At 42.1% G+C, this 20653-nt stretch overlaps 1 protein-coding gene across 10 annotated transcripts in view; it reads right to left on the bottom strand.

Moving 5' to 3' along the window:
* AAK1 (AP2 associated kinase 1) overlaps positions 1 to 20653 on the bottom strand; it is an 84456-nt gene that overhangs the window by 30907 nt on the left and 32896 nt on the right. For 7 of the 10 annotated variants that reach the window (XM_082779697.1, XM_082779700.1, XM_082779699.1 and 4 more), the window contains exons 5-17: positions 19925 to 20067; positions 14473 to 14594; positions 12957 to 13038; positions 10489 to 10621; positions 9391 to 9494; positions 8359 to 8438; positions 6698 to 6852; positions 6327 to 6601; positions 5267 to 5482; positions 3073 to 3302; positions 2285 to 2442; positions 1792 to 1911; positions 166 to 261 (exon numbers count right to left, since the gene is read on the bottom strand). In XM_082779697.1, the coding sequence (XP_082635823.1) occupies positions 166 to 261; positions 1792 to 1911; positions 2285 to 2442; positions 3073 to 3302; positions 5267 to 5482; positions 6327 to 6601; positions 6698 to 6852; positions 8359 to 8438; positions 9391 to 9494; positions 10489 to 10621; positions 12957 to 13038; positions 14473 to 14594; positions 19925 to 20067 (1914 nt within the window). The remainder of the gene's footprint in view (positions 1 to 165; positions 262 to 1791; positions 1912 to 2284; positions 2443 to 3072; positions 3303 to 5266; positions 5483 to 6326; positions 6602 to 6697; positions 6853 to 8358; positions 8439 to 9390; positions 9495 to 10488; positions 10622 to 12956; positions 13039 to 14472; positions 14595 to 19924; positions 20068 to 20653) is intronic. The other 3 variants (XM_082779703.1, XM_082779706.1, XM_082779698.1) reach the window with 1 other exon arrangement.

The raw sequence follows: 20653 nt of genomic DNA, 5'->3' as shown, positions 1-20653 counted from the left end.
GACACTGAACATCACTACCACTGAGTTCAGCAGAACTTGTCAGTGCCCAGCACTACTGACAAAAGCCCAGGGTTTCAGGTGTGCCTAGAAACAGAACTGTAAGATTAAGAATACAGAACTAGCAACAACAATCTCCCCCCATCTCCATAAATTCAGTTTAATTACCTGGTGTGTCAGATAATGGGAGAGGAATGAAAGGATCAGGCACAGTCAGAAGAGGAGGGCTAGTGTCCAAATTCAGAATGTCTTTCGTTTTTTCGGCTGGTAGCCATGAAGAGAAAAGGCAAAGTGAAACAGGGAAGAGAGAAAAGCAGAAAGGATCAATCTTAACTCTGAGACACAGCTCAATATTACAGAGTCCAAGCTGTGGCATGACAACACACTCAGAACAAGTTTATGTTGCTAGAGAAAAGGAAAAAAACAACAAAAAAATATTAACATAAATATTAACATATAGATCTCCAACACAGTTTAACCAACAGATCTCAAAACATTCCTGGAAAGGAAAGTACCATTATCTTGATTTATAGGAGAACAAAAAAAGGAAATACCTTGACAAAAGACCAGCCCCCTTGTTAGGCCTTTTTTTTGTCTGAAATGAGATACAGCATCTAGCATCAGAGAGGCTTAGACAGGCTTGTATTTAAGAGGAAAGAAAATGAAAAGGGCTAGAAGTGTCCATCCTAGTGCCAGCACTGAATTTCCAAAGCACCTTTCTATATCAGACTACAGGACAGGAGAGTCAAGGGGCAAATTTTAAAGATAACTACTAGAAGAATTGAATGTACTACAAGATCCAGAAAGCCCAGAATGTGTGGGTGCTTCTCAAACTTTGCAGAAAGCATGTTACAGCTGAATCCAGGGCTGCTGTTACTCAGCATCACTCTAAGAAGGTTGACAGAACATCATAAACTGTTCACAGGACAGTGAACTGGAAAAAACTCAGAGCAACTGCCTAGAGTGCTCTTGCATTGTGGACTTGAACTACTAAACTCTCAGGTAAGAGCCAATACTACCAAACTCAGTTATAAGCTTCTCTAAATCTGTCAACACGTACAGAAGCAAACGTAAATGGATTTGTGTCTTCTTGTCCCTTGAAGAAGACTTCCACGATTCTTCAGTCACTTCCCAGGGATTCTTTTGCCAGCAGTTGGTCTGCTTTGGTGAGGAAGTATCAAATGGTTGCATTTTTCACTGGTGAAAATGGCTGCATGAGACAGGAGAGCACTTAGGGCTGCTCTAAGCAGCTTGCTACTACTGTGCTTGCCTTCACCATTTACCATGTTGATTATGAGACAAACTGCTCTTCTCTAAGGATTTTTCCTGCTCACTCCAGCTTCTGTTATTCTCTTCATTCTGTGGCAGAGATACTATTACTCTTGCTCCATACAGCCTAACATTGGTAGGCAAGGAAGATACTCCACAATGTCTGAGCAACATCTGAGTCCGAGCCCCTTATTGCACACTGCACATTTTACTCCCAGTAGCGAGCCATGTGGTGCTTCAATGTACGTAGCTTTCTTGTGAACTTCAAAGGTTCACTAAGTTTCTTACCTCATCAAAAGCTCCACTTCTGCCTATAGATGATGCATCCTTACTCCACTACTCAACTGTGACAAGTCTATGTGCCCTTGTTTGCTGAGGAGACAACCCTATCCTGAAGTTCTCAGTGCCAAGACCCAGTTCACTTTGTATCAGTTTTACCTCCTTTCAAAGAAGATATGACACGGAATTGCCACTTTTCAGCAGTGCTGTCCAAGGCATTGCCCTACAGAACATACTCCAACTCACCTGTTCCAGCAGTGAAGGTAGAAGGGCCACCAAATGCATCTGGCTGAGTTGCAGAAGAAGCCGGCTGGAAACCCAGAATCAAGTTCTCTGTGGAACTTCCCATCTTTTCTGGAGCTTTTCCTGAAATGCCAGACGCAGTTTTAGGGGAAAAACTTCCATTCCAAATGTTGTTTACTTACCTATACTTTTAAGAAGCTATTTCAGTTTCTGACTTTAGACCTTTCCTGTAAATCATTACTTGCAGATCAAGTAGAATTTATACTGTAGCTTCTACAACCAACTGATCAAGGCCACAGTAAGAGCAGTTAGTACCTCTCCCTTTGAGGATCACAGAGGACAGGGGCTGAGACAGAACATTGGAAGGATTTAGCTTGTACAGGTACAGCAGACAGTGACAACATGGGAGCACCCCAGCAGCATCTGACAAAGCATCATTCCATGCCACTTTCCATTTCGAGAGCAGGCTGGCATTAAACTACCTCCATGAACTTACCATCACCCAACTTTGCAAAGTCCTTATTCAGCAGCTCCTCAGCTGTGAGTTTGGAGAAGTTATCATCATCAAATGGATTCCATGTAGAGACATCAGGTGGGTTATAGACATTCTGCTGTGAGGTCCTTGGGGAACCCGAGGGCGTAGTGGAAGCAGATCTGGATGTGATCATCCCAACCAAACAGTCATTAATAATCCATCTGAAACTCTCTGGCCAGCGCTATGAGCCTAGTCCAAGCTACTGCATTATAATTACTTGCTACTTAAAGCACTCAGTGTAAGGTATTGTACTTGCATACCCAGAGCACTAGGACCAGCAAGCCTTATCTATTTGTAATCTGTTTCAGCATGCTGATGTCAAAGATTAAAACAAGCATCATAAGCATTCCATGCAAAACAATTTTCTGCAATGTCCATGTGGAGGCTTCCTGCCTGTAGATACTATAAGAACAAGTATCAAATGCTCCTGCAGGAGGTCTGGTGCTATGCAGCATGCATGAAGCATGCACCAGGGTTACTGGTGGAACAACTGAAGCATGAACTTTTGTAATCCACTTGAAGGCCCCATTTGCTTATGCCTTTTGTGAGAGCAGAAACACTCAGGAGGACTTCTGCCCTTGAGGAAGATTTTCTGTGACTTTCTGCCAAGCCCTACACTGTGGTCTTGGGAATGCGAAGACTTGTACTGCAGAGTTTGCTGTCTACCTTCACCTCAGAGCTGAGCCCAGGAAGTCCCCAAAGAGCCTCATGTACCCCCCACCTTTGATACCAACTGAGCAGCCACCTACTTGGACTTGTTGAGACTGGCTTCAGCAGCAGCTGCCTGCAGGAGCTGGGTAGACTTGCTTGCTGGGACCCCAAAAACAGCACTGTGGGTCACATCACTCAGAATCCTCCTGTGTCCTGCACGCTGTGTCTTGGGGGAGGATGGAGGGGTGAGAGAACCCAGCTTCTGCCCCTGAACTGCTGTAGGTGGTGTGGTTTGAGGTTTTTGTTGTTGCCTTATTTGCGCCTGCATCTAGGACAGAAAGCAAAATGGTTATGATCTTTGTGAACAACTGCCATGATGGAAAAAAGGCTATCTTCTGGAGGATCTGACCTCAAAGTCATAAATCAGGAATAGTCTGGAGGGAAATTAAGCAAACAACAACAACAAAAAACAATACCACACCAAAACAACGATTAAGAAGCAACTAGGGAGGTGGAGCGCTGGCAATAGCTAGTCTATAGTTTCAGCATTACCACAGTTGCACAAGAGGAAAACTCTCTCCCCTAAGGTCAACTGCCCTCAGAAACTTGATCAAGGGTAACGAGGCCAAAGTCCAGTGTAGACCATAGAAATCAGATCATAGTGTGCAGAAATTTTGCTATACAGACACATAGAATGGAACAAGGTGAAGGGTAGATAATGTGTGGTTGGGTTCAGTTCCTAAAGGAGTACATGATTTCTGCAAAAAAAATCATGCAAGAAGCTTAGTTTTCTACCCAAGCAGGAAAAAGCAAGGACACAAGGACCCTGGGAGCAACATTTGCCATTTTCATGTGCAGAAAAAAAAAAAAAACAAGCATGTTTGGCTGAGGTGTAAACCACAAGTCCAACTACAAACCCTCTGAAAACTTCAAGAAGTTTCTCAAACCAATTTTATCTTTTCATTACTTCAGTCTTATTTGTGTTAAAATCATAAATCCATAAATGCTTTTGATACTCTTTTCTAGTTATAAACAACATCACTTCAGATGCAACTTAAAAAAAATAAAATTAGTGTCTGTGAGATAGCATGATCCAGCCATCGGGGGGATTTAAAGAGGGGAAACCTGAATGCAAAGAGCAGAAAGCTGTGCACGTCACCTCTACTGCCTGGATACTAGAGCTCCCTATTCCCCATTCAGTAGCATCACAGGACATTTTCAACCAAGGAAGATGGTTGCAAAACTTGGAAATACCTAAGAGGGCAATGAGAAAAGAGTTACATTTCCAATGTGATGCTTAACTACAGTGGGGCAAGGCAAACAAGAGGTTAGCTGCCTTGCTTTTTATCTGGCATTTTCAGGCAGACTAATTCAGTGTGGCTGAGAAGCAAGCTGACCTGACTGCTTCTGATGCACCCACCTTATATCTTGATATATAGGTCACTGCGGAACAGTACATTTGGTGCTGAGAAATAAAAGGGCAGTGCCAAAATCTCCACAGAAATGAATGCAGAGCTTATTAAGCTGAAGTCCTGCAGCATGAAAAGGTTTTGACAGGTAACTTGGTATCTTCTGCTCAGAGAACCTGCTCTTTTAGAGACTATATCCTACTATTTTTTTTAAAATGACCCAACCACCACTTTTCTTAGTGGTGCAGGAGTAGAAGTCTCCAGATGCACCTATTATGATGAGTCTTCTGGGGGTGAAGGGGATGAGGCTAATTTAAGTCCAACTGATTTAATAAAAAAAAAAAAAGGAATATTTTTGTGTTAGTGAATCAGAGCAAAATTCTTTAGAGATGCACTTCAGTACTACATGTCAGGCATTTCTCCCTTAAAAGGAACAGGGCAATAATGGGCTTCATCCAAAATCTGTCCACAGTTACTGACAACCCACTCAGATTTTAACAGACTGACTTGCCCCAGGTCATTCAGCACATCAGTAAGAAGACCAGAAACACAACAACTCCTATCTCATCAGCTGCTAACAAGCAGCTCAGTGCTGAAAGTTAATATAAAAGCGCATGTCTGAATATGACAAAGCCTTAAGACAACACAGAAAAAGCAAGATGAGGAAGGTTTCCCCAGCTTTGCTCAGGTCACTTGCTTAGAGTTTTATTAGTCAAATTAATTCATGATGTCACTTCAAAAGAAGCATACCCAAGAGATGAATTAGGTCCTGAATGAGCGGCAACTCATGAAGCAAGCAAGCAAACATTGATCCTTAGTTTGGACTCAAATATTGCATAGCTGAAGGTCATTAGATACTGTTTGCTTCCTCCCTGGCTCTTACCACTTGTTCCTGCTGTGGCGTTGGCTGGGCTGCACTTTGCTGCGTCTGTGGAGGTGCTGGAGTCTGTTGCTTTTGCTGAACTGCTGCTACTGCTGTCTTCTGCTGCATTGCTGCCTGCTGGGCCATCATCTGCTGCTGCTGTTGTTGTTGCTGCTGCTGGTAGTAGTTCTGCATAAGCTGCTGCTGTGCTGGCGCTCCCTGCTGCATCACTGGGAACTGGGAAACAACCAGTTGAGATGCTTATTGCAAACTGGGGTGGCCAGAACTCAGGGGCAAGCCACAGGACTGGGTAAAGCCACTGCAAGTGGCAAAGCAGTAAAAGTTGTGACGGATTGAAGACCACCTGCAGAAGAGCGGTGGAAAATAGCCTGCCAGTCTAATGGTAGATCCTTTCTGTGTTACACCTGTCTGTAGTGGGCTCCAACAGCACACCAGAACACTGTTCTATGGTGTTCTCCTTTTCCCATTTTTTATTCCAAACCTTTCTCCAGGACCGTAAGATTCACCACCCCCTTGCTTCCAACGTTAATATGCTTTAGCGGTGACCTGTGCTGCCATAAACACTTCAGTTAAGCATGCATCTCTTACCTAGACAAATCCTACACTATGGGATTTATCTAACACACAATGTTTTCACAGGCCTCCCTAACACCACTATCTACCACACAAACAGACCTGACCATTAAAAAGGAATGCCAGGTTTCTTATATCACAAAGAGCAGAAAAGAAATTGTACACCTCTACTCATCAGTTAAGTGCTGACCTCAAGACTTTGAAATACTTTGAGCTATAAAAGAAGCAGTGCTGGCTAAGGTTTTATACATGTGCATGACAAAAATATCTCAAGGCCTTCTACACAAACAATTAAAAATGCCAGCCTTGTTTAAGCAAGGAAAATCTTGCTGGAGAACTGGAGATGCATTGGAAAACACCTAAAAACTATGTATAAAACTACCCCTCAAAACACAGAAGTAGAGGACCTGATATAAATGTAAAGATGTGGTCCTGCAGGCCTCTAACATAGGAAATAATGCAACAAACATGGTCATGTTTCTTTCACCTGCTGAGCTTGCATCATCTGTTGCTGCTGGTAATATGCAGCCTGTTGCTGCTGCTGCTGCAGTAGCTGCTGCTTCAAGAAAAGCTGCTGTTGGTGTTGAGGTGTGGCTTGTGGCTGAGCAGAAGGGACTTGGGGCTGTGCCTGTGATGCCTGCTGGGAAGCTGGAGCTTGTTTGGCTTGTGGCTGTGCCGGAGTCTGTTGAGGTGCTGCCTTTTGCTGGGGAACACTTGCAGGGAGGGAAGGCTGACCACTGCCCAAGGCAGCAGGCCCTGCAACTGACGGAAGAAAACAGATCCATCAGAGAGATCAGCACCACATCGCAGCTATACACAGTGCCTGTCAGGAAGGTACTGCACATACAGGAGTCTCACCTTGTGGTTGAATTGCTGCTTGGCTTGTGGGTCGCTTTCTAGGTGTGAGGGCCGGCTGAATGGGTAAAATTCCAGGGTTGGGTTGTGTCTGTCCTGCTTTAGGTCTCTGGCGGGGTGCTATGGACGTCTCTGTTGTAGGAATGGGATCTGTCAGCCTACAAAACAACGTAACAATTAAAATGAGAAAAACACCAGCTGGAGCAGTAAAAGCAGTCCTCGTTAGCCTGAGAGCTGTTACAAGCAGCACACAGTATGGGATAAACACTCATCCATACTTCAGCTGTAAAGGTGATAAAATGATAAAGGTGATATGGTTAGATGCATCCAGATACACTGGTCAACCCTTCCACAAAACTGGAAGCAAAGTAAAATTTAATGGATGCATTCACAACAATTAATCCAACACAATCAGTTTTATCATTTTGCCCATTGTGGTATCTTCTCCTGGAGGACTGTGGGAACTTGTCAAAATCACTCAACTCAAATACTTACTACAACGTACTGTTTAAAGCCACTTAAGAGTTTCAGATAAGCATCCTTATTGTAACCATCATCAGCTCAAGAGCAGCTGGTACCTTTGGGCAGAGTTGTCTGAATTGGCATCTTTAGAAATACCTTAACTTTAGCACATGTATCCCAGAATCAGGTCACTGGGCCTCCTCTGATCCTTGCTCAACATTTGTTGTCCCCCAACAGTGGACTGCAATAGAGCCAAGAAGCTGGGTACTATTGCCCTCTTCTGTGTCTATGTTTCTGTGTTACATATCAAGTTGTTCTATCAACGTAAGGGTAGCCGTGTTCAATTATAAAAAGAAACAAATTCCTGGGCCTGACAAACAGGAGAAGAGATGCCCTATTTCAGAGTCTGAAAAAAAAAAAAAAAAAAAAAAAAACCACCATTTTTGGAGTGCCCGCTAATGTAATGCTTTGCAGTAAAATAAGGTTTTAAGTTTTGTCCAACAAAATTTATATGTCTCATTACAATACCATAAGCAGAACAAGCAGCAGCAGGAGACAAGAACCACACAGCAGTACAGTGGTTTCTCCACTAATTAGGCTCTTCAGATGGAGGTTGCCTGGGCTCCCCCTATAACCACTGAAGAAATTATATGGCTCGTGCAGAAATCACAGCAATTGCACACAGTAATTACTGGGTCAGGTTATCTGCTGAGGGTCAAACTCAAACAGCCATAGTCCCTGATGCAGTTTCTCAGAAGACTTTCAGAAGACTTGCATTTTTTGGGCCAGTTCCAGGCCCACTTCAGGATAGCTGCAGTCTTTCTCCTGACTTTGCTCTTAGGTACTTTGGGTACTTACTGCCTTAAATGAATCTGTTGTGTCATCCATCCTAAGTGCCTGATAGCAGCAGAAGTTCATGCGATGCCTTCGTTACAAAAAGTCTAGCTGTTGAGTCGTGCTGAGTATTGCCCAAGTCCTCTGTCCTCAGGCACGCAAATTTCCAGTATCTGCATTTTCTGTCTTTCAGATCAATGGATATTTACATCATTGAAGCAGAAGCCTCGGGACTGCAGTGTTTGTCTCAGCGTAAAAATGTAAACCCACAAGGAAGCAGCTAAATACACCAAGTGTCTTTTCTAATAGAAAGCAAAAGACAGCGTATAGTAAAAAGAGAGCACTGTGTGTAATAAACATGCAGTTACCTGGCCTTGGGTTGACTCTTCTTCGCAGCAGCTTCACTTGCTTTGACTGGGTCTGGGAGCTTAGCAGGGATTGTAGAGTTCTGCAGATCCCAAAAATACTAGGTTTAGCGCTTTGAGGGCAAAAAACACACTCAGAAATCATTTGCAAAATCACTACTATGAAGCATGGAGATTGCAGGATCTCCATAGCAGCTATTCCTCATGCTGGATGTAAGACAAACCCCTGCGGTTTGGGAGAGGGAAAAATTCAGTTCAGCTTTTTGACAATCTACTATCCGTGGAATCTGAACATAAAGCTTTATAGTATATCCTGGGTGTCTTACAAGATAACCTGGGAACAATGGCAGCAATAGTTACTAATACAGCTATAAAAACAAGCATAATTACAATGCCTTGTTCATAAAGATCATAAATAACCAACTGGACACATGGAAAAAAAAATAGGTTTCTTCTCATCTGGAAAGAACAAAGTAAGATCTCACGTCACAGATATACATAACACTGAAAAAAAACTTGTCATTTTTCAATTGAAGTCTGTAAAGATAGGTGAAGAAGGAGCAGATGGTTGTGTAAGGTCTGATGTGGTTCAAATGCAAGTTGACTGTTCTCAGCCAGACAGCAGACAAAATCACTATGTTTAAAACCAACTGCAGTGCAAATTACACACGCTATGATGAGTTTGCCTGGAAATCAAGTTGGTTTCACAAGCATGGCCTAATTTTCCATGTTCACATGCAAAAGGTCTCTTGGTTGGCCTCACGCTGTTTACTGGGTGAGGAAGCAAATCGGAAACAGACAGAAGTAAGCAACATATGAATCAAAACCCTGATTTACACACCTCCTTAAAGCAAAAACAAACAAGCAAACAACAACAACAACAAAAACAACAGCATTGTTAATCACAAAAAATGAAATAGAGTCTCCTGACTAGAGACCAGGGGAATAATATGGCAATATCCTCAGTACTTAGCAAGTGTCATCCCCAGCCTCCCTACACATAGCCCTATATCAGTCTACTACTTTGCTACTCACCTGGACGTTCTGGACCGGGCATTCCTTCTTTGCCAATTTGAATGCAAAGTAGGAGACCTGATAAATATCAGGTCTCTTATCAGGGTCTGGTTCAAGCATATACCCTTTAAAACATAAAGATGTTAACATCAGAGCAGTAGAACAGATTCGCAGTCAGAGCTACAGCTGTAGCATAAGCAGATGCTAACAGGGTACCTTGCCTCTTTCAAAGCACCTATTCAATGGTCAGGAGGACCGAGCTGATCATTACTGTCAGCTGAGAAAGGGGCTAGATGGCCAGGCAGGATGGACCAAGAAATATTTTCCAACACAGCTATGCATAATTTCATAGCTGCAATTGAAAGCTCAAAGCAAGGAGCGGGAAAAGCAACCCTGCTTGGTCAGGGAATAGTGTTGGTTTTGACCTCTGCATTTCCAAGTGAACACACGGGAAAAGAGCTTGATCCAACCCTGGTGTGTTAGTGGGGCATACCATTGCCTTTGCATAAGGCAAGAAAATACCGGACTGCTTTGAAAACACATCCAATTCTGCTACACAAGATTATAGCAAATAAATAAATAAATAAATAAATAAATCAAACGCTGTACTAAAAACAAGAGAGCTGCCCCAGCTTTGCCAAGAGTAATGCATTGTACCCTTAATTACACATTCACTCTAGGCAGTAGGTTATTTATAAATCATTTCAGTTCTGTTTCTCAATTCACAGAAGACGAATTCTTATCGCTAGTCTAAGTCACTGTGGTTCTTTTCAGCTCCTTATCCAAACAGATTTATTACTGGAGAAATACGTTTCTGCATAAATAGGCTTATTGTGCAAGTTTCTGTAGACTCTTAAACCAAGTGGTTGCCTGTTTTCCTTCCTTTTCAGAGTTCACTACAGCCCAGCCAAATAGAAATCTTTGTTGTAACTGGCTTTTGAAGAGTGATCTCCCAAGCTACTAGAAGATGATTTTATCCATCCCTGTGTGCAAACAAGTCTCGTATAAGATGAGCAGCACCAATTTTTTTTTGCTGTGGGAGCAAGGAATATAAAAACAAAATGCTATTTTTCAAAGCTCTGTAGAAGTAGATTATGCCACTGTCAGAGATACACTCACGGATGAGGCAGTGCATGTCTTGTGAATGCCGAGAATTATCTGGAATGGTGAAATTGCCATCACAGATTGCCACCTGACTCTCCCCAAACGGCAAGGTGAAGTAACACAACTTATACAGCAAACAGCCGAGTGCCTAAAGAGAGAGAACAGAGCCAGTGATTTAACAAACTGAAGCAAAGCAGGGAATCACACAACTCAAATACCATTGAAGATAACATGAAAAGTACTCTAGCTTGTTCAATCACAGTGGTCCTGCATGACCTCAAGCCTACATTTTAACATCCCTCTGGTCGACTGAAAACATAGTTATATGAGAAGATACATACATGAAGAGCTCTCCCTCACTAAGCTGAGATACCGTAGGCAGTGGGGATCAGATGAGTAGCACCACAGACAACCCACAGTTCCACATAGCAGTGTGCATAGCACAACCCTTCTCATTAAACTGGCAAAGCCTGAGGTGTACTAAGAACAGAACAGAAGCAGGTATAAAGGTTAGACAGACATCAGGAAGAGGTTCTTCACCAAGAAGGTGGTTGCACACTGGAACAGGCTCCCCAGTGAAGTAGTCACTGCACTAAGCCTGTCTGAATTTAATAAGTGTTTGGACTGTGCACTTAGTCGTATGGTCTAAAATTTTGGGTAGACCTGTGTGGTGCCAGGAGTTGGAGTCGATGATCCTTATAGGTCCCTTCGAACTCGGGATATTCTATGATTCTGTGGTTCTATAAGCAAGATCTCCAAATCTACACAAACCTTACACTGGTATATGTTACTACACAGAAGATTTTTTTTCTATTCTGAATATACTGAGCGTAAAAAAAGCATTTAGCAAAAATATGTCATCCATCATCCTTAATACTTTTATTCTGACAAAAACCAAATAATACTGGTTACCAAGCTTAAGCTGTACCAGTTCACACAACCTTTCAACCCATTATAGTTGTGTACCAGAGAGGTATACAGATATGTCTGCAGGCTGCTAGGTTCTATCATTGTTCCATCTATTGCCAGGCTGCTTTTGACAGCAAGAAGAACCACCTATCTGAAAAATCTGAAAATAAAATGAAAATTTTGCACAAACAGTTAATTATGAAATACTGCCACCATCCCAAAGAGGAGAGGGGGAACACATTTCCTAATCCTAAGCAACTCATCATCTGCTTGTATTTTTTGTCATAGGATTTCACAATTAAATGACACTATAGTTTAAAATAACCTCAATGAAATTTGAGGAAAGAGAGATTACGAGCAGGACAGCCACAGCAATAGGCCCTAAAGTTGAGGCCCCACTGTGTGCAACACTGCATGCTTGTTTGGAAACACTCAGCAGGTCACGTGAAGAGAATTCCTTCCACATCAGGAAGAGGAGGACAGTTTGAGCATCTGCATCTCTACCCCTCCCCATTATCACAAGGAGTGCAAACCCTGGGTTCTCCTCTAGCTGCCTCTGAGGCCCTGACAATCTTTTCACACTGTTACAGCTGTGACCTCCCCTCTCTAGTCTCAGCAAGGCAAGTGACCCAACACTGGTACAGGGCCCAGTTCCCCAAACCTCCTGCTGAACTCAGCAGTGCAAGAGCCCCATAGGAGCTGCTACATTCCTGACTCTTGGCTGAGCTCACAGATAGGATGGAGGACTCTTCCCAGCAGATGCCGTGCCAGCAATTTTGCCTCTTGCACATGCAGACACACAATTACTGAGGACACATTAAACCTCTCCTTATACTGCTTCCGCTCTGTTATTTCCCAGCTCAGGGCTTTAGAAATTATACAAACACACTCTGAAATAGCATTTTAAACAGAAAACTCTTTTGCTGACTTGCCACTACACTAGAGACAGCACAGGCTTTTTTCCACCTCCATCACAACTAAAAGCAAGCCTACCATCTACTAGGTTATCCAGTAATTTAACCAGTAATCCAGGTGCACTTTGCTTTCAACATGAACACCACAGCAAGACTGCACTAATCATTAGAAACAGCAGTGCAAAAGCTCGGTCTTTGTCTGGGTTTGACAACACTGAGCTGCATTACAATGTCCAGGAGAAGCATACTGTTATTTCTTGGGGAAGGTCTATTTTTTCATTTTCTATCTTCTTATGACCAGTGACTTTAATTACACATGCCTGCCCAACCAAGGCACAAGAAGTCACAAGACCCTGAATTTTCTGTTTTAATTGTTTTATGACATGAAATCAGGTTTGCATCGTTCAACCCTAACATTTCATACATCTCTATATTAAAACCACATGTAAGACAGCATGCAAAGAACCAATCATGTTTTATTCACAAACCAGCCCATTTAGCAGTAACTTATCAGAAGTGTCAAGCAGAGGAACTCTTCATTCAGGAATTGTCTCGTCTTTTATGAAAACTAGGTTAGTCCAAGCCAGAAAGTTACTCTGTCATTATGATACAGAAATCAAGCTGCAGCCTGATTTTATGTTAACTGGGTTTTATACATACCCATATGTCTGCTTTTGTAGTAATAAGTTTGCCACTATACAGGTTGACCATTTCTGGTGCTCTGTAGGATAACGTAGTGTACCTGTCAAAAAAAGATCCATCAGTGAGTTCAAAATTGATAGCAGAAGCATTTCCACTATCCCACATTTTAAAATAGTTCAAAATTCATTCTTTCCCTATTTGTTTTAGGGCAAATATTAAACATAAATGATTTATTTTTTTTAGATCAATAACAGCTTCTGCTGCATGCCTCTAACTAGAAAACATTGACCACTGCAAACCATCCTGGGAAACCAAAGCAATAGCAAAGATCCTTTCTACAGCAAGAAATTTACTCACAAAACAGGACAGTCATTTTAAGAACTAAAACAGAAACTTTCAAGTATTCAGAATATTAACAAAGTCAGTAGTCAAATGTCCTCTGCAATGTTGTTACTGCTGGGGCTTTGGCCAACCTACAAATATTGTAACTGGATACATGGTTCCTAATAAGTAGACTTCCATTCCAGGATTCCAAATTTGAGTCACTGTGGACACAGGAAAGGTTATTTTGGAGCTCAAACTGGAAGTAGAGTCTGACACATTTTAGCAAGTTACTAGGGCTTTAAAAGATAGAGACAGTTTGAGATTCTTGCAGACCTACTGGTAGGAAGAAACCTTGTAATTTCTGCTGTAGCACCTTCCATGCTATTTGGCTTGATCACAAGAAAGCATTGCTAAGGGCAAAGTTTTTGTAGGCTTATTAATAAGCATACAAATATGACATTCCGAAGGGACTGCAAAGCGATACTAAGAGAGCTCTGAAAACTTCAGTCAAGCACGTCTAGGAAATCCATGCACTTATAATTGAATCCCAACAAAAAGGAAGCATTTGCACCCACTTCTAACACACTGCTTTCTAGCCAGAGCATTGCACTAACAGTGCTGGAAAGTACACAGCAGAGATGCTGTTAAAGCTCAAGCAAGAGCAAGGACATGGTATCAGGTCCATCCCTGACCTAGGCCCTACTGGACTATGAGTTGAGTTCCCTTTTTAAAAGCTTATCTAGGCACACCTCACTGTAACCACTCTAGCTGGGGCAAAAGGAGCCAAATTAAATACCTCAAGATCCATCCACTTTCTACAGAGAGCTGAGAAACTGGGCCAATGTCACTGTAGGGTTTTAACATGAGCAGCCCATGGAGGACAGGCATTTTGTCATTTGCTATGTTTGCAGTTCAAAGAAACCAAGATAGATGAGAGACAGCCAGACAGATTCCACATGTAACCAAGCATGTCACTATCTTATCAAGGTGGGCAACTTCCGTGCATTGTTATACTCAGCCTTTCAGGTCTAGGGCAATTACATCAAGCTCTGAGCTTTATTGTTTCACCTTTCCCTGGCCTCTAGCAGGTCCCTCTATGCAGCACCATCCAACCTGCTACAACAGGCAAGAGTAAAATCTAGTCCCTGTACACAGAAGAATTACCCTTCAAATTATGTCCAAGCTGAAAAAAAACAAAAAAAGCACTTACTTTTTGATCTCTTCCTCTACCGCATTCACCCCTTCTGTCTGAGGGTTCTGGAATTTGTTAGTAGCACTTCCAAAGTCACACAGGACATAGTGGCCACGGTCATGCAGCAGGATATTTTCAACCTATAAGCATTGAAGACACATACAAAAAACACTCCATTAGGCAAAAAATAAAATAAAATAAAAAATAAAATAAAAAAGCACTTGTTTTCTTTAGATGACCCAGGATGTCTTTAGATGACCCAGGATGTTTCAGTGCCTGAAAACGTATCAGACATGTCAGACAAGTGCATAACATGACAGCAAAGAAAATATGCATCAAAACTATCACACCTCCTAAAATAGAAGTCAAATCATGGAAGCATAGTTATAACACTGCCTTCCATCCTGCCACATTTCCTTTCTCCTTCTTTTTCATTCTCTTTCTGTGAACACATCACTCTGACTCTTTAAAGACTACTGTGTGCTTCAGGATAAGAACTGCATGTTTCTGTGTCTTCAGTGCCTGACTTCCCTCAGCCAATATAGTGCACAGTCTGCAATCTGAACTTGGGACAGCTAGTACAAGCTCTCCACAGCTTTATAATGAACTACACCCCTCACTGTCTAGTGGAGAAGAACGGATGCTAAAGGATGACAACACACACTTCCATACTTCATGAAATTAGCATACAACTCCATTTTTTCCCCCTGCAGTTCACTTGTCACTTAGGGATTTATTTATAACAAACTTAAGCTTATGCTCACACTTCAGCTGCTTTTTATCACATTGAATACCCCACAGTCCCTAAACAATGATTGCATCAGCAGAGGTTCCTCCAGGATGCTGAAAATATGACCCTGTTCTTTGAAATACTATTTGACAGTTTGAAACAAGCACCAGTACACTGAAACAAGTACCTGTGGTAGCTAAAAATCCGTGGAGTCATTCCCTTTCTCCTAAATACTTCCCCTTAATCATGCATTAACAAAAATCTGCTGTGTATTCTCCTAAGAAAGCAATCCAAATATTATGATACTGACACAAGGCATGGAAAACCTGGGATCAGTTATTTGCTTTGGCAAATCACCTCTACATTCCAGTTTCTCATCTATACAGTAGCATTAACATCACATTCTCTCTAGGGAATATTGAAAATAAATACTTTAAAAATTGTCTAAGTCAAAGCTAAATGCTCAGATACAACAAGAAAACATACTGATTCGATATTAAAAACAAACAAAACCACAAAAGCATCGCATGAGTAGTCACTAACAAAGTCTTTTTGCAATAGACCTCCCCATCAAGGACAATCTTTACAAAAAGGAAAGAAAATGAAGGAGTCAGCCTTTTAAGCATCAGAAAACCCAGCCAAATTAGAGCAGCTGATGGGGAAAATGCTGGCTCAAAACCAAGGGTTAAACAACACCCCTTGCCTTCTCTGCCATCCATCTGCTTTGAACAAACCCTTTCACACAGATGTTCTCCCTAGCAGATCAACACTGACAATGTTATTCCCCATTCCCTTCAAACACGCTGCAAACGTTTCCAGAAGATTCCTTCCACTTTATTTGTCTGAAAAGTCTGACATGACTTCTCATTGCTAGCTTTATTAAAAATTAGCACTGGAATATTCAGCAAGCAGGCTTGATCAGTAAATAACAGAGAAGAAAAAAAAAAAAAAAAAAAGAAGTACTAAAGCAGCAGAGCAGAGTTCCTGAATTACTGCTACAGGCTGCAGGGCCAGAGGAGCCTGTCTGTTACAGACAAGACGGAGGTGCCTCTTTCCAGTCAAAGACCCAGAAAAATCTGTCCAATTTTCTGCACTTCTGAGTGCTTACAACTTCAGCTGTGATCTTGAAAGTGCCTGACATATACAAAATCAGATTTGGACTCCAAATAAAAATCTGTAAGGGAAAGCTATGAGTCGACCTAAGAACATATCTGTTCTGCTACAAAATGTAGTAAGTTTTCGTTATCACTCTCTGAAACAAATGCTAACTTGTGCTAAAACCAAGTGGTAAAAGAAACTGCATAACCATAGACAGGCAAGGGATAAGACTTTCCTCAACTAGCAAAATCAACACACTTCATCCTCTCATAACCACAACTTCTAAGACGGGTATGTCTAAGGGCAGGTAGTGATTTGGGAGGGTTGCATAATTGAGGTGCCCTTGCCCTTTCTGACTGCTTCCCAGCACCTACAGGTTTGTCTAAAGATGTTTCAGTTTCTCTTTCTCCCCAGCACTATTCAATACATACTTCCAAAAGCTTATTTAGCATTTCAGAGCAAAAAGATGAATGCAACATGACATCTATGAGCACTAACTGACTTTGACATGTGCTGCTTTTTTAAACATGGTCAATACCAGGATATGCCATCAGAGGACCGAGTAATTTTACAGATCACACAGAACAGAGCTGTCCAAACGAATTCCAAGCAGAGGTTTGTTGGTGGCACCAGGGCAAGACCTGACATTACAAAGGAGCATAATAAAGAAGGCACAGAGATCAGAGCAGCACAGCATAACGGTCTTGTCATACCACAGAGAAGTGCAACACTAGCAAGATTCCTGATAAAATGAAAACAGAAGAAACTAAATCCTCAGCATAAGAGTACAACATTCTAGTTATTTCAGAAAGTATAGAAAGCAAAGGAGAAGGGTGTTTTGATCAACCTCCTCTGTGCTAATTGACATAGGATTTTGCTGTATCTCACTGTGTTTCTTTTACAAGAAAAGTCAGCCAGTTATCTACTCCTGGAACCAGATGGTTTCAAACTAGCAGAAGCATCACAGGTAGAAGTGAAAAGCTCAGAGATGTAAAAACTAAGCTGAGCTCTAAGCTGCTGCTTTAAAACAAAGTGAGCTATTGGATATGAGACAGGAAAGACAAGGTTAAATGTGAAACAAGTTATGCAGACAACTGCCACCAGATATGGGGTACTCGTTTAAATCATTATCATTGCCACTAGATAAATTCTTCCACCCCTTCCACCTCACTAAATACAACTCCCTCCAGGGTCAGACAGTTTTCTCTAGACAGATTCCAACACAGAAGCAGAGACTGCACAGCCAGGGAAATACAACAGACAGTCAAAAGGCTTGGTCATTTGTTCTTTGCTGTTAAAAGGCCCAAACTAGAGGCACAGGAAGCATTCTTACTCCAGTGAGAGAGGAACAAAAATAAACTTTAGGTAATGCCCTGCAGCATCGGTGGCCTATTAACCCCGAGGCTGAGGAAAATAGCTGCAAGAACAAGCAAAGGTCAGTACATGATGCAAGCCTACTGCCTTGTTTACACAGCCTATATGTGGGTCTAACTACAGTAGAGGTATCTGAGAATGTTCCAAATTTTATATTTTTTCTCAGGAAAATGTGGAATCAGTGTACACTTGTGTTTGTGGCAATCAAAGCAAATGAAACTAACCAGCACATCCTGTACAGTATATCATTCAGCTGTAAGCACACAGGTGCACACCGACACACCTCCTGATAGTTAACAGGTCAGGAATGAAAACCTTATACATGAACACAGGGGCTAGGTACCATCTTTTTCATGACAACAGGTCATTCTGCTTCAGAAAAAGCCTGCTGGATTAACTCAAAATCAAGGTCACAAAGTAATAGAGCTGAATTTGACTGAAAGGGCTTAAAGACTATTCATGAATCTCTTCTGCTGGCAGACCCCTCAGGGCAAGAACCTCCACTGTTAAGAGTAAAATCAAAGAGCTGGAAGGCAGAAAAAGTCTGTCTACAAAGTCAACATTTTCCTGTTCTTCGATAGGTGATTGTCCCCTGTGCTCTGCCCCTGTGAAGCCTCCCTTGGAGTGCCGCGTCCAGGTCTGGGGCCCCCATCACAGAAAGGATGTGGGGCTCTTAGAGCAGGTCCAGAGGAGGGCCAAAAAGTTGATCAGAGGGATGGAACACCTCTCCTATAAAGAAAGGCTGAGAAAGCTGGGGCTGTTCAGCCTAAAGAGGAGAAAGCTTCAGGGAGACCTCATTGCAGCTTTTCAGTACTTGAAGGGGGCTTATTAAAAAAAAGAGAGCAACTTTTTGCTCAGGCAGGCAATGATGGAATGAGGGGGGAGTGGTTTTAAACTGAAAGAGGGGAGACCTAGATTAGAGGTTAAGAGGAATTTCTTCACTCAGATGGTGGCAAGGCACTGGAACAGGATGTCCCAAGAAACTGTAGATGCTCCAATCTGTGGAGGTATTCAAGACCAGGTTAGACAAGGCCCTGGGCAACCTAATCTAATGGATTGCATTGTTGCCCATGGCAGTGGGGTTGGAACTAAGTGATCTTTAAGGTCTCTTCCAACCCAAGGCGCTCTATGAAAACATGTCTTAAAACAGAGAAAAGCCAGGTCTCTAACCTCAGGCACAAATTACCAACGAGTTTTTTTTTGTTGTTGTTGTTTTTAAACAAAAAAAAAAGAAAAAAAAGGAAGGATTTGAAGCTAAAAACATAATAGCAGGAGTTAATGTCAACTGAAGATGCTCTTGCTCCTAAGCCTTATTCTCTCACCCCAACTTTCCTTGCCTGTTCAAATTTCTGGAAGATGTCCATAGGCTTAAATTCAGTCCTCAAATCCATGGGACTCCACCCATTTCACAGCACTCTAGAAAAACAGATGTCAGACTTGTTTCATACATTCAAACTAACTGAGCAATGGGGTCATGATCATTTGAAACACACTAAAGCATACCAGACCCTGAGGATTTTTTCCCCTGCGCTGCCTGGTTGTTCTTAGCACACAAGTCTTTTGCTCCTATAAAACAATAGCCAGCAGCATGAAACAAGCATCTGTTGAGGGCTCTGAAAGCAGACTGACCCACAAAGCACATCTGAATTTCAAACGTACAGCCAAGAAGAAGGCTTGCGTGAATATATTATTAATGCATTTTATGATCTAGTTGAGAAGAAAAGGGAAGGTCTTTTTGTGTTTGATTATAGGTGTGGGATTTTTCAAAAGCTCTCCCTGCTAGCTTTGCTTTGTTCCCATCTGAGTGCACAGAGCATTAGAATTCGCTTGCACGGTCAACAGCTAGAGACCAGTTTCAAAAGCTTCTAAGAAGTCCTGACCCAAGGCCAACATCTCTGGGGTGATCCTTTTAATGTGGGTCCAGGAAACGGATTTACAGCACACTTTTTGTGAACTACCTTATAATATCAACAGCATTTCAGGTGGTAGAAAGTCACTGTGAATAATTCATCAGATACATTCTGGCACATCTGTGCAAACAGAATTATTCAAATATTTGTGTTTATAAAGTAGATCTATAGATGGCAAACATACAGTAAGCCACAATGAGAGACATTTTTTCCCCCCAAATCTTCCAAGAGAGAGAGGCATTTATACCCAACTTTCCCTTATTACTAAGGACAGAAACATAGGATCAGCTTTCAAAGCCTGTCTGCCATGGTGTAAGCATGCACATGCTCTCCTGTATTACTGCAGTCTATAACTCACCTTCAGATCCCTGTGGATTATTGGTGTTTTACACTGATGCAGCCTCGCTACAGCTTCACAGGTGTCACAAAAGATCTGCAGGACCTCATTCTCAGTGAAACCTGTCTGCAGGCGTTGGTTCATGAGGTTCACCACCTGCCCTCCTGAGGAGAAAAACGCCAAGAATGAGAGCAAGTGTGCCAAATCGGATCCAGTCTTGTCCAAGCCCCAGTCCTACCAGACCTACTTTGTCTTAGACTGCTCACTGAACTGTGGCTGCACAGTCAGCACACAACATTCATGAGTTCAAATTCAAAGTTTGTAACAAGCTTCTCTCTCTCCCCCGCTCCCCAACCTCCCCACGAGGTTTTTGGGAACCTGCTTTGTCATCTTGTTTAATTTTCTTTCCTCTTCGCCTAAATCCAAGGGGATTTTTCACATCTGCCAGCAGACGACGCATCTTATTTTGTCTTTGGACTACGCTTCAACAGCAGCAAGTTACCTTCTAAGGCCCTCATCACCTCGCTGTGTTAACACTGAAATATAATTCTGAATAAGCAATGTTTTTTCTTTCGTCCTCAAAAGTAAAAGTTTTTGTCAGACTAGATGAATATAATGCTGAATGTGGGGCACCCACAGTCCACAAAACAGTCTGCAAGAGGGAGGAAAAAGACTCCATAAAACATACGTTACTAAGTAGTTTGGCCAAAATCATAGACTGGCAAAATCTGTCTGTACAAGTGGAACCTT

The sequence above is a fragment of the Aythya marila genome, assembly GCF_965140915.1.
Source record: "Aythya marila genome assembly, chromosome: 26".
Lineage (NCBI taxonomy): Eukaryota > Metazoa > Chordata > Aves > Anseriformes > Anatidae > Aythya > Aythya marila.
Note: the sequence above shows the minus strand (reverse complement) of the source record. Positions and strands in the feature narration are given on the sequence as shown.